At 42.6% G+C, this 16621-nt stretch overlaps 1 protein-coding gene across 3 annotated transcripts in view; it reads left to right on the forward strand.

Annotated features, from left to right (window-relative positions):
• The window catches only part of LOC309541177 (solute carrier family 23 member 1-like), a 37621-nt gene that overhangs the window by 2617 nt on the left and 18383 nt on the right, over positions 1-16621 (forward strand). For 2 of the 3 annotated variants that reach the window (XM_082238655.1, XM_082238657.1), the window contains exons 2-4: positions 7299-7377; positions 10315-10467; positions 12624-12781. In XM_082238655.1, the coding sequence (XP_082094781.1) occupies positions 7321-7377; positions 10315-10467; positions 12624-12781 (368 nt within the window). In that variant the 5' untranslated portion in view covers positions 7299-7320. The remainder of the gene's footprint in view (positions 1-7298; positions 7378-10314; positions 10468-12623; positions 12782-16621) is intronic. The other variant, XM_082238656.1, reaches the window with a different exon arrangement.

Below are 16621 nucleotides of genomic sequence, written 5' to 3' on the forward strand. Positions count from 1 at the left end.
GAGTTAATGTACTGGATCAGTCAAGCAAGAACAGTAGACGGTCAATGACAGAAGATGTAGGCTGAAGATTTATTTTAATTATAGCATACAAATAATTACAAACAGATTTTATATAGGTATAGTTTTAATTCTATTAAAGTTTAACTGTACTAAATTTTTCAAAATGTTTATAGCGATTCTTTGTTTTTAGCTGTAAGCTGCCTTGAGTCCCAGCAGGGAAAAAGGCAGAGTATAAATAAATATATAATAATATATATCAGATTGGACAGATGAGTTGGACTTGTAACAAAATGTTATTAGTGTGCAGTGCTCCTCTTCAGGTTTCTAGCTACTCCATTCTATTCCCTGCCACCACCCACTGCCGTTTCTTCCTCTCTAATAGTCATTCTTCATTCCATGCAAGCTGAGCATGCTGACTCCTCATGGGGCTGTTTCAGGGATCCTTCCCCTGTTAAATTTTATATAATAATAATAATAATAATAATAATATTAATAATAATAATAATAATAATAATAATAGTATTTCTGTAAATCTTGCGACTCCCCCAAAGCTGCTGACATCTTCCTCTTGTGTGTGAATGGTGTCATTTGAATGACATGGCACTGGTTTCAGAACACATGGAAACACTTTGGACCAGAGAGACTAGGAAGGCCATGTTAAAGTTCAACCTAATACTTAGCACATATTTGAAGCTGGGCAAGCCTTGTGAAAATCCAATATAGTTATTAGATGAGCACCAGAGCATTATTTTTAGGCAGAGAGCGCGCTGGTTGGAAATGTCATCCACACATACAAAACAAAGTATGGTATTAACTCGGCCAGTGCTCACACCTGTGGCTGATGTAATAATCTAAAATAGGTTACAGCTAAAAACTTAATTGTTGCAGGCTGATTCAAATAATGCCCACAAATAATTATGTCACCAAGCTAAGGTCTATTTCTCCTTTAGGTGCTGCAAATTATGTCATGTCTTTTCTATCTGAGCTGGGTAATTTTCCTAGAACATTCATAGTTTTAGCCGACCAATATTAGGGGCGAGAGTGGAAGTGCATAGCTAACTCTGTTGAGATGGTTTCATAGTTGAGAAGCTCCTAAAGGAAAAGAGTTCAAATAGTGGGAAAATTGGCAAGGATCTGGAGTCATTTTCCTCCTTGTGACAGACACCTCATCAGGTAAGTCTGACTCTGGTGAGCCATCATGGTGAGAGGAGTAAGAAAACAGGATAAAGGCACTAAAGACCACTCTGATGAGGCAGTGGAGATAGGCGGGTAAAACATGGGGTCACTGCTGTGGACGTCATCAAGTTGAGGCAGAATTAACTTCCCAGTTTCAGATGATTATGCCACAGCCCAAATTCAATGTCCTCCAGGCATCTATAGAAACGAGATTCTGTTGATGAAAAGAACAAAGGCAGCAATCTTAACATTCCTTTTTTTCTTTTGTAGGTGGCAATATTTTATTGTAGTCATTGGGCATTTCTTCCCCTAGTATTTCCTCTTTCATCCTTAACTTGATTTTCTGTCTGTGTGGGAAGGGATAAATACTGGCCTTTTAGTGATGGAAAGGAAGGGGATTCTATAGGTTGCGTAACTGGTTTGAGAGGGGTCATCCCATTACAGAAGTTCGACTTCATGCTCTCCTGAAGGACATAAAGGTTAATGTACTTTAATATGATACTGATTAATGTGCTTTCAGGTTCAAACGTGTTTACAAGGCACTTAAGAAATCTTGAGCGAAATGTCAGAGATTAATTCAACCTCTGGTGGCTTTACTATATTTGTTTGACCAAAGGGAGAGGAGCATGTTGCACAGGTGAGGCTGTTTTTGGTAGCAGTGAGGATGGAAAAGCTGGAAAGGAAAGGGTGATGTGGGAGAATTCATAGATGCCTCTCAAAGAAGCTCATTAGCCATAGCAGATGGGTAAGAGAGATAATAAAATCGCATAATGTCATATGAATTTCGTTTTCATTTCTTGCATTGGTAAATAGAGGTGGGGAGTGCATCTATCAAAAATGAATAATAAGCTATCTTGAGAAGTCTAGAAATTAGTTAATAGCATGATCTAGGTGGCACTGAGTATCTGAACTTGCTCTCTGTATGTTATATAGACAAATGAAAATGAAAAAAAAAACTCTATACCAGAGTTATTGCTTGGTTTTGTTATTTTTAAAATTGAAAATCCAAATAAAATATTTAAAATATATATATTAGGGTGAAAACACTGGTCCAGTAACCACTCTGACTTCCTGATTCATCTGTCTGGAATAGAATCTGCAATTAACACCTGTCTTGGCCTGGCAAACTACAGAGGAGAATCTTTTAAATTCTAAAATGAACTTCTGGTTCTTCTTCATGTTCTTATCCGATTGTTATCCAGGTTGTCATTATCATCTTGTCTTGGTCATTAAGTTTATTCACCTTACTGGAATAATCATAATGATTTGTCCTGTTCACTGTTTGCACGAGAAATGTTATCTTTTTTATCATTAGTAATGATCTGCTTTTTGTCGTAATTGTGATCATTGTGCTACAACATTGTCTGTAAACATCGTTAAACTTTAACTTCAACTTTTTCCCTGTGACCTATTGGGAAACTAGATTGACTGAGTGTTTAGAGACACACATATAAGCCAGGAAAACAGGGAAGCTGTCAGAGGCCCAAAGCCTCCTATCTAACTGAAATTCATTTGTGACCATGTTGTTGTTGGCATCTCTCTCTCTCTCTCTCTCTCTCTCTCTCTCTCTCTCAACAATAGAGTGTGCCTCTAGGGTGAAGTAAACTGCTGTGTTAGCAGCACTGAAGTGACCTCCTCGGGGCACAAGCCTGGGGGTCCTGGGCTGCCCAGCTGAAAACACCCCCCTCAGCCCAAAGAAAGCAGAGCGATATGTTTGGCACCAGCTTGGCTGCAGGAATTGCTATAAGGAGGCATACAAGGCACCATCCAACTATCTTAGGGAACTGTACTCCAGATTTGTGCAGGGTTTACTCCTTAGCCTTTTCTTCTCCCGAAGATATCCCACAAGGCTGCAGAGGTTTAGGATCAGAGTTTTCCTTCTGCTAAATGGGCTACCTTCCCAGGTTGATGAGTCCCATCTGCCCCACACTTCCCTCTACGGCATGTGAAGAAACCAGCTTCTTGACTATTGAACCCACTATTGGTCTCATATCCACCAGAGTCTGTCTTCACATGCAGAGGAAATCCCTAACTCACAGAGAGTTTCAGACCCAGCGGCTACACTCACCTGGTTTAGCCAACCAGCTGAAGCCATTTTCCAGGGTGTGGCCGCTGTTGCATGCGGACAGCTTTTAGGAGCCACAGGTAAGGGCTGAATGGAGGGTGGGGACCAAAAGTTTACAAACTACCCCAGAAGGAGCACAACATGTTCCCCACCAGAGGTACTACCGCTGCCCTGACATACAATGAAACTGGTTCTAAAACTGCTGTACACTTGTTGTGTGTTAATGTTGTGTGTTAATGTTTGCAATGCTAGGCAGCAGCAAAATGTTTCTACAGTTATTTCTGCCACCTGCATCCATGTGGTTTCTTCAGGCTTGAACCACTTCTATAGAAATTATGTAATCATCAGTTCTATAGTTTGTTTTGTGTAATCTGTTGCCCCAGCAAAGTCCATTGTTAGCAAAGGGATGTCTCTCACACCCATATTCTCCATCCATCTAGTAACAGGCAAGGTCCTGCTTCCCCTAGAACCTAGTTAGCATACACACAAACTGGACCACTTCTCGATCAGACTTGCCAGGCGAACTCTTGTTACTTGAATATTAATTTGAGTAGTTTTGTCAGTGGTCAACACCAAGGAGGCTTGCAAGCTGCTTTATTAAGATAGCAGCATCTACAATGTTGTAGTTCTTTTTAGGCTTGTTATATTTGAAAATCAATAAAATGCAGTTTAAAAAAAACCTGGAAAGGCTAGAAATGATATCTTAATGCATGTCCAGACTGTTGGTAGACTGGATAATGAGCTTGTGTGTTTTTCAGAAGCTGCCACACTGTTCATTTACGCAAGCGGGGCAGAAAATAATATCAGTAACAAAGGTTGGAGCATAGTTAGCCATTGGTGGAGTTTGCAACCCGTCTGGCTGGTTCTACTATCGGTTAGTTGGTTAAAAGTGCTGGCACAAAGTTATTGTAGTTCTTGTTGGGTTTCTGCCCCTAGGCAATACCCATTGCTTCATTCAGTTCTCATCATCTATGTCTTTCACATTGTTATTGGATGTTACAATAAAACATGATTGATCACCGGGGGTGGGGAATTTTTTCCTGGCTTTGCAGGCCTGATCCTTCCTTTTGTCCCCACCTCCGTGGATCAACTTTGACAGGTGGTTGTCCTCCCCACCTGTCAAAGTCCTTGCATAGTGCTTTCCAAGTGCCCAACTGTCAGTAGGTTGCTGGCTGCTTGGGAATTGTAGCACAAGGGGCTTTGCCATCCCTATGTTTGACGCTTATCAAGCACCGGCAGATTAGCTATGGCAGCAAAGCTGTTTTCTGCAAGGATTGACTTTGTGATCGAATTATCCATGGGGAAATTGGTTGCATAACCAACGTAGTTGTGTCTCATATATGCTTTCAGGCATGGGGCAGGTGGGTGTGGCTTTCAAAAATTAGCTTGTGGGCTAAATCGAACCCATGCCAGGCCAAATTTGGCCCATGGGTTGGAGGTTTCTCACCCCTGTTTATAATGACAGGAGCAAGGCAACCCCACACCCACCACCTTGCATATTGCCCCCCTCCTCTCCTCTCCCCAGTCCTGTGGCAGAATAGCTAGCCAAGCATACCATAGCCGCATGATTTTATTTGGCAGTCTTTGGCTATTGGATTGTTAGTTAAATATTGAAACTTCATTCAGACCTAATATTTTGACCCTAATGCTCGAGGAATCTGCGGTACCGAGTGTGTGCCATGGTTCTACAAGGCCACAGGAAAATGAAGCAAGTTGTGTTACTGAGTACAGAACTCTGTTTCCTATGAATCTTTGAGAATCTTTTGTTTTCTTGGAGAAGATTAGCTTCCAATCCTCAGAGCTGCAGAGAGACAATTGAAAGTGTTTGGATAATCCCGCCTGAAATCTCTGAAGTATGAAAGAGATAGCTGAGTAAGATTTTCAGTCCATCTTGAAAACAGCATGTGGTGTCTTAGGAAGTAGGGCACATTGTTCCAATGCCTTGCTTCTTGTTGTTTTGATGCACCAAGAAAATGGTTACCTTACCACTAAAATTTGTCACTGAAGGCTAAGTTTCAGCATGAAACGCAGCGAGTGTCAGGATAAGCTGGTTAGCTCTTCTGCATGCTCAACCAGAGTCTGAGATAGCATGCCAGGGTTCTCTGAGTAACTATTGCAATAAGTCAGACAGCTCACCTTTCCCCGGTTTGCATTACTGGAAGAATAATTGGTGACCAATCATGATGGGAATGTTCTCAAGCAAACTGTTCTAACCAAAAATTGCATTGTGGAATTCTATGTTATTTTTAATTGCCTAATTGGCTACACTTCCCACATTCCTAATAACAGATGTACTTGGATGTTATGGGGGGGGGTGGTAGTAGTGGGAGAGCCTTCTAGTACCAAGCAACATAAGAGGGGAGCTCTGCTGGAACAGACCAAACACCCATCCGTAATCTCCTCTTTTGCTACACCTTTTACTTCCTTGCCATCAGAATCCAACTTCATTCCAAAAACGATCTGTAATCTAACATTTAAAACACGTATATTGGCTTCCCACTATCAAGCCTTCAAGGTAGGCTCATTATCATTAAACAATTAAAAACTATATGTGTGTGTGTGTGTGTGTGTGTGTGTGTGTGTGTGTGTGTGTGTATTGTTGTGGGTAGTATCCTGGGATCCCGTATCTGTGGGGATAGAATGTATGGAAGAAGACTTGCCAGAACTGGTTCCTTTGTCAAGGTAATGGCTTTTGCTGGCTAGTCAAGTACCATGATTTAGCCTATGCAAAGAAATTGCTCTGTGCCCCAGACTCAAATGGGTGGGCTCTTCTCCACCCCACTCACCTAGCCATTACATAGGAGAAGAATTGCCTTGGTCCAGGCTAGATCTAAAGGTGGGACTAATAAAGGAGCAAGATCTATTGGGGTGTTAATTCCGCGAGACCCTCTTTCCTCATCCTATGCTAAGGTTGTATGTGCAAATAAAACCATATATCTTCACCGACCTTCATTCCAAAGAAACCAAACCCTGGGTAAGTGTGGAGTCTCTCACCTCTTGGAGATTGGGGTGATGTGTAACACACACACACGTATATATAATATGTAAAGTTACCAAATACTGTATTTTTTGCTCTATAGGACGCAATTTTTCCCCTCCAAAAATTAAGGGGAAATGTGTGTGCTTCCTATAGAGCGAATGCAGGCTCCTTGGCTTCAGCAATAGCAACGCAAAGCCTCTGAAGCGCAGAGGGAGCGCTCCCTCCGCGCTCCGGAGGCTTCAGCGAAAGCAACATGAAGCCTCCAGAGCGCAGCATGAGTTCCTGCTGCGCTCTGCAGGCTTCAGGTTCCTTTCGCTGAAGCCAGGGATAGCCACCTGAAGCCTTCGGAGCGCAGCGCAAGTTCCCGCTGTGCTCCGCAGGCTTCAGGTTCCTTTCGCTGAAGCCAGGAGAGCAAGACTCTCCTGGCTTCAGCAGAGAGGGAGAGCTGCGCAGCGCCCCTTCAGCCAAGCAGGAGGAGAAATGGAAGGGGCTCAGTTTCTCCTGCTGCTTCACTGAAGGGGCGCTGAGCGGAGAGGGGGAGAATTTCCCCCCCTCGTTCTCCCCCTCTAAAACAAGGTACGTCCTATAGAGCGAAAAATACGGTAGTTATATTCTTCAGGTGACAGGTATATCTGTATGGCTTTTGAGTTTCATTTCCTTGTTTCACGGTAAACAACTGCAGATTTTTTTAAAATATTGCTCAGTCTGAAAAATCTAATCTATTATTCAACACGAAATATGTATTAACTTAAGAAGGGCACTCAGTAAGTTTTAATGAATTATCTGTGATGCCCATGAAATTGACACACTGCCCTGTGTGTCAGGCAGGGCAATCTCAAAGATTTAGAAACTTACCCATCCTGTGTAATTGAGTGCAAAGAGAGGAGGGAGAGTTATTTCAGCAAGCCAGTGAAAAGGGAAATTCCTTTGCAGTAATTCTCACATGAATGCCTGGAAAAGAATTTGGACTCCTACAAGTCAAGCTAATTCAGCTTCTCTGTTGCTGCTTGTTCAGAGCTTGAAGCATGAAGGTTTTATGGGAAATCTCATCTTCTCTTCTGTCTTGTTTTTTCAAAGAAGGTGCTGAGGAAACCTTGAAATGGAGATGACTCCCTCAAACAAGGACCCAAATGGACTAGACAACCCCATATTTATAGTAAGTTCTATATTTGTATTTTAAATCAGATGCCTGCATAGTGAGCTTGAATAAAACCAAACAACAAGAAAATAAAAATTAAAAAGTGGGGAAAGAGGGAAATGGATAGAGTAAGCCACGGTATAGGAACTTGGGGCTTCAGCACCCAGCACCCCTGACCATTGGGCATGCTGGCTAGGTCTCCTAGGAAGTGGAATCTGGGGTGGGGGTGGGCATGGGTTAACACCCCTGGACTCAGCAATGTTAGGCTGTGTTTATAATTGCCAAAACATATTTATTTCTTGTAAAACTCTTCCCCCCCCTTATGTGTGGTGGAACTATGTTGAATACACTTCTGTTTCTGAGTAAATTGTAACAATTCACTACTTGTATAGTCCTTTAAATTTGACAAATAAGAGAGAGGAAGAATGGATTATTTTTTATTACATGACAGTTCACTCCTTATCATTTCCTTCTCTGCTTTTAAAAAAAGAAGATAATCTCTTGCTTTTCTGCTGCTACTCTAGATTAAGACAGGCCAGAACAAAGAAATATTGTTAGCATTTTAAAAACTTTAGGATAGTGAACGTTCCTAAAGTTTATGCACCCCTATCCAGCATCATGGTATGCCTTAGGCGGGTTCTGAGGCTGCAATTTTGTTAACGCTTGCTTAGAAGCATGGGCGTAGCCAGGATTTTTGTGTGGGGGGGGGGGTACTTTGTTAGAGGGGTATGACTTTTGTTAGGGGGGTCAGAACCAATGTGGTTGGTCAGTTAGTTAAGTATTTCTATAGTTTTACTTGATGGGGGGGCAGCTGCCCTCCACCACCCCAGCTACGCCTATGCTTAGAAGTAATTCCATTATATTCTCTGGCGCTTACAACTGAGTAAACTTTCATAGAATTAGACTGCACGTCTAGGAGGAAAAAAAAGAACACAAATGTGTGTGCATGCACAAATACATGGCTAAAAGAGGAATACACCTGCCTGACTACCTTTGTAAACAATGTAGATAATATCTAGCAGCACAGCAGTGAAAAGTGTTATGCTTTCATATAGCCCCAAAGAGGGGATCAGTAGGCAGAGCTTGCAAAAGGGTCCAGGATCCATCTCTAGTTAAAAGATCACAGCTGCTAAGAAAGATCTGTTCCAGAGACCCTAGAGAGCCACTACTAGTTAGACAACATGCTAGCTGGACCACTGGAAATTCAGTATTCTTCTTTTGTTCTCTATGCTTGAGGATACCTTTGCTGTTTAGACTTCCAGGGCTAAATTGCTTTGCCATCAGCAAGTCTGGTAAATCAAGTCCTCGTGCTGTTTGGAAAGAGTCCAAGCCACATGCAAATAACTTCATAGCAGAAGTTTGAATAAAAATGCACAGCTTGTGTTGTATAAATGAATAGTACCAGCAATGGTACTTTTTCCTCTAAGGCTCTTTGGATGGTCCGTACATAGGGTTATTTAAAACAAATATTAATTTTTACTATTAGTATCAGCAAGTATCAGCAAGTAGGGACAAAATTAAGTGCTCCTGTGTGGGGTTCCAGACAGCAATGCCCCCTTCTCAGATGCTTCATAATATTTCCTCCTGTTTTTCTTCTTTCCCTCCCCACTCTAATGACTGATACTCAGCATTTTATTGGCCACTTAAAATGACCAGTCTCCACATGTCTGTTGGGTCTTCTCTCTTTTTGCCACCTTAGTCATCCCTTCTGCCCAGAAGCATTTCTTGTACTTCTGCAAATCTTGGAATTCCTACCACCTTATTTTCTCAGTGACCCAATTTTGGTTACATAGCTACCTGCACTCAGCACCTGAGTTTCCTATTAGATGGTGTGTTTCTGGACCACCTTCAGCAAATGGAATTCTCAATGGTCTTTCTTTTCCCCCTCAGAGCAACTAAGTGGAACAGATCGCTAAGCTTCTCTCTTCCTTAAAAAGGGAGCCTGATGATAACAAACTTGAGAGGGATAACTAGGCCAGTGTCCAAGCTCGTTCTAGCTTTCAAATCTGCTGCAGATTTTATTACCTGCCTCTTATTCTCTTTACATTGTGTGTCATTGCTGCTTTCAAGTTTCCTCCCCCCTCTCTCCCCCATGACTGACATAGTTACATGAGAAATAAAAAGTTGTCCTCTTTAGCAAGAGTGAAATCAGCTCAACCTCATTATGTCTTTCCTATTTATGATGCATGTGACAAACCATGCTGCAGAGAAAGAGCAGCGTAAATGAAACATTTGTAGTGTATTCTTGTTTTCAGTAACTTTTCTGAATGAAACTGGAGTGAGCTTGTTTAAGAAGGAACAGATTAGAAAATACAGGGGCCAGCTCTGAAGATTTACTATTGAAATAGATTCACAGATAACTTTGTTTTTCCCCTTCCCAACCCATCCACATTTTTTTAATACTTTATTAATTTTGCAAAAAACAACAGCAACAATCGACACAAACAATCCAAGGTCAATACATATTACAAAAAGAAAAAAATAGATTCATACGTAACAGATTCCATTATGACTTCCGATCACTCCAACATGGTTCCTGAGTTGCATTTTTCCAACTGCACACTTTCCATTGTCTCTCATAAATTGTCTCAATTGTCTTGGTTTTGTAAAGTTTCCTACTGTCATGCAAGGGTTAATCAAGACCTGCCAAAGAATTTAGATGTTTACAATGCTCTTTTAGGTATCCTCTGTAAGTGTCCCATTCTCTATTAAATCTTTGTTCTGTATCTTCTCTAATTCTCCCTGTCATTTTTGCTAACTGCGTATTCTGGCATTTTCTCCTGCCAGTCCAAGTCCATTCCATTCCAACCCATCCATATTGAGACAGGTAGCAAGATAGGCACCCAGAGACTCCAAAGAGGTGCCAGTAACTTTGTAAAACACATTTCAGAGAAGCAAATGCTGGTGGCCTCTGGTTCAAGCCCTAACTGAAATGTTCTCCCTTGGTTCCTGCAGACTGATGATGGAGGGCATTACTGCAACTTCCCTGAAGCTGGTGCCACGGTTCCAGAGTGCGAAGAAAGGCAGAAAGGCAAAGACTCCAGCCGTCTCGCTTACACCGTCACAGATATCCCCCCTTGGTACCTCTGCATCTTCTTGGGAATTCAGGTGAGGCTTGGAAGGAAAAGTTAGGTGGAGGGTCTTGTGTGACCAGTGGAACAAAACTATGGCTGAGGTTAATAATAAATTATAACAGATTTAAATCAGCCAGTATGTGATAAATAGGCAAAGGAGCCACAACATGTGCTGATTATATTGTAGCAAAAATGGTCTGGGGGAGATTATGTCTCTCAAGGGAGAATTATATCCCCCCAAAGAATTCAGGATTACTTATTTGGGGGTAATTCCATTTATTCTGTGAGGCAAGTGAGTTAGAGAGAGAGAGAGAGAGAGAGAGAGAGAGACTGGTGGCCACTCAGATCACTAGAATTGGTATCAGGGGTTGGTAATGTTGTGTTTGCCAAGGCTCATATCACAGGGTTGCCACACGTCTGGAATTGACCGGACATATCCAGAATACTGCAACCGCAAGCAGTGTCTGGGCAGAAATTGGCTAAATGTCTGGGAAAGTCCAGTTGTATAGCAGGTGATGTTGGCAGTGTCATTTTTTTCCAATTTTCCTCAGAGAAAGCTCCAACCTACCAGAAACCTATCTCAGCACAGCCCCTGGTCCTGTTGTTTCTCCACTTGCCTAGGCAATCTATTCATGCTTTTTCTTTACCCTCTGGCCCAGAGGGAGAGTGCTAGGAATCAGTGTTGGGTAGTGGTTGGAACTAGGCCCAGAGGCAGACCAAGGGAAGGACTAAAGGGCAGAGGGATGCCCATGACAGGTATCTTGCTCAAGGGCCCCATAAAACATGGAGCCAGCACTGAAGGTCCAGCTTTATGGTGGAATGGGGATTTCAGTCACCCAAGTCTGCCCAGGGCTCTATTGCACAACACCCCACAGTGGTTTTGACAACTCTAGTTCAGCCTTTCCTTTTTCACACAGCTTTAGCTTTGTGAGGCTTCTGTAATTCCCTCAGCTGTCTGAGGTGCAGACTTGCCTGCTCTTTAAAACAAGAGGTCAACAGGTGTACTGACAGAACTTTCTCAGGCAGTTTGATACATGAAGCAGCTTCCTCATTCTCATTGGTTCAAAAATCATTTTGTAATAAATATGTATAATCCTATTAGTGGAGTGTTTTTTTTTTAAGTCTGTAGCGGGCAACCTTGAGGTAATGCTCAGACATTGATTTAGTGATAGGGACATTATGTCAGTGAAACTCAGGGCTAAAGGTAGAAGTTATTACATGTGAAATGAGCATCAGGAACCGCAACCATTCTTTTGTTTGTTTGTTGGAGGAGGGAGGCTATTTGTACAGGAGCTGTTTTGGTGAGGGAAGGCGTTTTAAAGATTTTCCCCAATTTAATCCTTAAAAGTTGTCACTAGCTTTGGGCAAGGAGCAAGGGGAAGACAGGTACAATGCAAAAACCTGTGTTCCTCTCCTCTGTGTTCGTTAGTGGTTTTGGGATCATGGTAAGGGGAGGGGAAGAGGAAGAGGAAAGGTTTGAAAAATCCTTCCTCTGCTGCTACAGAGCCAGAATATTTTGTTGTTCCCACAAAGCAGTTTACAGCCTAAATTATCAGAACCAGGCTTAAAAAGAACACTGTATGTAGAAAACTAATATATATGGAAATTGGGTCTAACTTACCTGTTCTCCAATAGATCAATTTTGGGTGGATTCTTATGTGCGAAAGAGCATTCAGTCAATCTGAGCCCCTACCTGCAGTCTGAAGCAATACAGTATTGCCTACATTGGAGAAAAGGAACCTTTTCTGGCCAATAGGCCAGATCCTTATCTCTCTACTCCTTCTGCCCAAATTTGACAGAGGGTTGACCTGTCAGTCACCTGATGTCACTTTGACGTCAGCTGATGCTGTGGTTTGAAGCCTTGATTGTTGGGACTTTGAAGCACAGCATGGAGTGTTGGGAATGCCTTGCTCCCAAACAATTGGGACCTCTGAGTATCCAATTTTTCCTTTGAAGCCCCACTCTTAACCACCCCACACATTCGTAAAGCTGGAAAGTATAGACATCCAGCTACATTAAAGTAATGGGAGCAGGCCTGAAGCTTCAAAGAGTGGGAGCCAACTTCACCTCTCTTGGGAGGGAGTGAGTTCTGTACTCTGGGTACCACCACAAAAAAGGCCTTCTCTTCTCCGCTATTATACACAAATCTCTTTCTCTTAACTCTTTTTTCTCTCTCTCTTTGGTTCTTAGCACTACCTCACTGCTCTTGGAGGTCTTGTTGCTATCCCTCTCATCCTGTCCAAATCTCTTTGCTTGGAGCATGATACCCTGACACAGAGTCACCTGATCAGCACCATCTTCTTCGTCTCAGGGATCTGCACCCTTCTTCAAGTCATCTTTGGAGTCAGGTAGGCATGTACCTCTGGGAGTGCAACATTACATTACATTTGCATGTGGCTGAGATGAATGCAGTGTGTTATTAGTTAAACTACTAACAGCTCACTAAGAAAGAGAATTTTTTTAACAGTTTGACTGGAAAAACCTCGCTTAAAGCATAACAAACTCAGCAGCATCTTCTAATTTCAGTGAGCTGGATCAGGATCCCAGGAAGCAGAGGATAAGATAAAAGTAGATAATGCATATTAGCATGTAAATATTGTGTGTCCCTCCTTTCATGTTTGCGCAATGGAACAATATAGTCTTACAAACTGGTTTTAGTGACTTCCTTTTGAAATAAGTGAAGCAAAATGATTTAGGAACCAGGAATCTTTTTTTAAAAGCCGCAGTGGGGAGCCTCCAGCTGACAGACCTATTAATTTGGCCTGTGAGGTGGTTCCCCCCCAAAACCATGCTGATGGTATATGAAACATCAGGTGTGGGGCATGCAAAAATGCAGCTGCAATTGGACAAATGGAGGCTCAGAATGTGTTCCCAATTGTTATTTGGTACATAGAGCTCACTAACTGACAGCAAGTCCCTTTAATGTTGTCTGCTTGCAGGCACAGTTTAGATTCAAACCACACCTGCAATTGGACATTTTAGAAGAAAAATGTTCATGCGCAGTCATGGTTTAAATCCACACTTTGTCTGTTAGCAGACCATGTGAAGTTCACTGTTGGTGTCAATCAGCTGTCTGATGCTAATGACGGTGGGGGGGGCTCTTTTAACATTGTCACATCAATGTCTGTTGGCTGACAGGCGGATGTTCTCTTCCACTTGTCAAAGTGGCCTGCAGGGGTGGGCAAGGCCTTGAGACAGCCCACTGGTCAGTTTTGGGTCCCCGCCCCTGTACAGATAGCAAAATGTAAGTTGGTTTTGTACAAAAATAAAAAGGTATATTTTCTAGGTATTTCCTGTTCTGATTTTCATATAATTTGTAGCTTTCTCTATTCTCCTTACCAAGTTTTCTTCTCCATAGTTAACTATAAAATTCTGGAGTCAGATTTTGTGGAATGTTATCTGTTTCCAAAATCTTCAGAGACTGTGTTCCATTTTTGTGTATGTGGGCATTGATATAAAGAAACCAGGAAATTGCTCACTAGCTGACATCTTCTGAGAATGCGTGGAATCTTGTTCTTAATTTGTGCAGTGCTGCTGAGTGTTGTATTGTGGAAGCAGCGTGCTTTCATCTTTCTAGCAATCATTAAGAGCTGTATCACCAACCTTAAGGAACATTGGAATCATTTTCAGATGATCTTGTAAGCAAGCTGGATGGTATTAATAGTGTGTAGGTTCTTTAGTCACCTCCCATTTCTGGTACTTGTATTCTCCCCATAAGTGGACATAATTAGATCTCTGATCCCATAAAGGATTGCCTGATGTCTGTGAAATGTTTTATTTGCCTTGACTGTGATGTTTAATTATCTGCCATGCGATTTCTGTTTTTAGCTCTTTAATTGTTGATGATTATTTTATTCTTTGACCGTTAGCTGCCTTGGGCACTACTCTGCTGTAAAGTAGGAAGGCAGGATATGAATTATTTTGCTAAAGAAATAAATGTATTGGGTGGAATGCACAAGTGAGAATTTTTCCAGGAAGTACTTCTCTCTCTAAACCCAGTTTGGACAGATGCTATGGAATTTTGGAACATCGCTTGCTCCTGATGCAAATCCTAAAGTGGGTTAGGATTGAAAAGAAAGAGCTTGGTTGTATAGTTAGGGAAACAATTCTGCCTCTTACATTTGCAGCAGGGCTAGTGTGTAGCATAATATGTTCTAGCTTCTGTGCCACTATTAACACCCTGACAATGGTGGCTGGGTTTATATGCTACCAAGGGAGCCAACTTGGGCCCCAGGTTATGGGTGCCCAGTGTACATGACGTCATGACATTATGCAGGGCCACCAGTCTCGAAACCTGACTTCTGGTGGCACCAAAAATCAGGTTCTGAGACCTTGCAAGACCTCAGAAAGGCCTTGTGATACATTGGAAGTTGCATGGGGCCCCTGTAGTGTGGGTGCTGAGCACCCACAACAAAAAATTCCGGGTGCTCAGGCACCCAGAGCCCCCTATAGTTGCTATTTTCTTCTTTTTCTTTCATTATGCGGGAGAAGTTAAATCAGGGGTTGGCAAGGTTTACCTCACCTGAGCTGGTTCACTCCAGTGGAGATCCCTCCGTGGGACAGATCATGAGTTTAGCGCAGGGATTCACCGAGCAGGCAGCTCAGTTCGGGGGCGGCTTGTGGGCCGGTTAAACAACCCCTGTGGGCCGCTTGTGACCCATGGGCCTTAGGTTGCCGACCCCTGAGTTAAACCCTGAACAAGTTAACACAGGCAGTGTGTATTTAAATAGAACTGACACATGAACTTTCCCACGATTAGAACGGACAAAAGTTTTTTCAATATCGCTTCCACATTATTGTCCTACCCATCTTCCTTCATCATTAGTTGTTTTTCTCCACTGACGCTGACTTGGGGCGGGGGAGACAAGTGCCAATTTATACCCTTTATGCAGGAATCATATTTGCTGTACATGCACCACTGTTTCCTGCAACAAGTGCAAATATACGTATCCTTAAAACAGCTGTGTAGCTCAAGCAAAGTGTAGCTTTCACTCAGCTGTGGCTCCCTGAAAACCAAAATGGTTACAAACTTCTAAAGAAGTGTATCTATCTATATTCTCTAGTTATGGATTTGCTGTGAGAAGGACCAGTGTGCCTCTGGCAGATGCTGTTGTCATGTGATGTGTACATTAATCCTTATTGGGATGTTGGGGTGCAGCTGTGCAAATTCAACACTATTTTTTTGCAGGGGGTTGTGGAGAATAATGACCCCGATCCTACAATCCTGGGAGAAGGAAGCTTGTGTTGCATAGGAAGTTTGCAGGGATTACCGCTGAGTCATGAAAAGAAACAAAATTTGACACGGAGCTCTATAGTGCAGATCAGCTTCGTGAAATGAAGCAGTTCCAGGGTCCAGCTTTGGCGAGGGTTCATATGAACAGCCTTTACAGACTATCATGAGACTCTCTTGAAAGAATGGCCATGCGCCGTTATGTATGTGCCTTTGTTCTTCTAAGCCAGCCAGCAGGAGAGGAAGCAAAACAAACCATTATTCAAAGACACGGTGTTTCTTTTCTCAAAAACAAACTCTCAGCACAGGGCACAGATAATCTTTGTTCAGAGTTCACCACACACACACCCCTCCGCCCTGCACTCCTGCAACTTCACAATTGCTCTTTTGATTCGGCAGAGGTTTGGCAAATAGCTTTGAGAGCTGCTGAGTTGAATCTCCTAAGACAGCATTCCCCAACTATTTTGAGGATGAGGACCCCATTTTTTAAAAAAATGTGAACCCCCATGTGCAAAGGCTTTAAGAGATGCTCTTTCAGTTCTGTTTGAGCCTCCAGAGGCACAAATGGGGGTGAGGGGCTGCTTCAAAGAGCACTGTTCAGAAGCAGTCGTTGAAGCAGCCTCCACCTTCTGGTGTTTAACTGATCAGATGGTCCCTGAGGTATCCTGCACCCAAGCTGTTAAGAGAAATTAATAAAGAACTACGAACCTAGTCAAGTAGTGTATGGGCAGCCAGTAAAAATATTTTTAGCCTCGTCAGCTCTCCATCTGCGGCATTTTGCTTGAGCCTCTGAACCAGACCCCCACATAGTGTTGTTGGACTCAAATTCCCATCAGTCTCAGCAAACACGACCAATTGTCAGGAATTATGGGAGTTGTAGTGTAACATCCGCACCGCATTGGTTACTCCTGCTTTATGAGTCGGTCCCAAAAGGTTGAGGTAAGTTTACAAGTGGCTC

Source organism: Podarcis vaucheri, assembly GCF_965113315.1.
Source record: "Podarcis vaucheri genome assembly, chromosome: 10".
NCBI lineage: Eukaryota > Metazoa > Chordata > Lepidosauria > Squamata > Lacertidae > Podarcis > Podarcis vaucheri.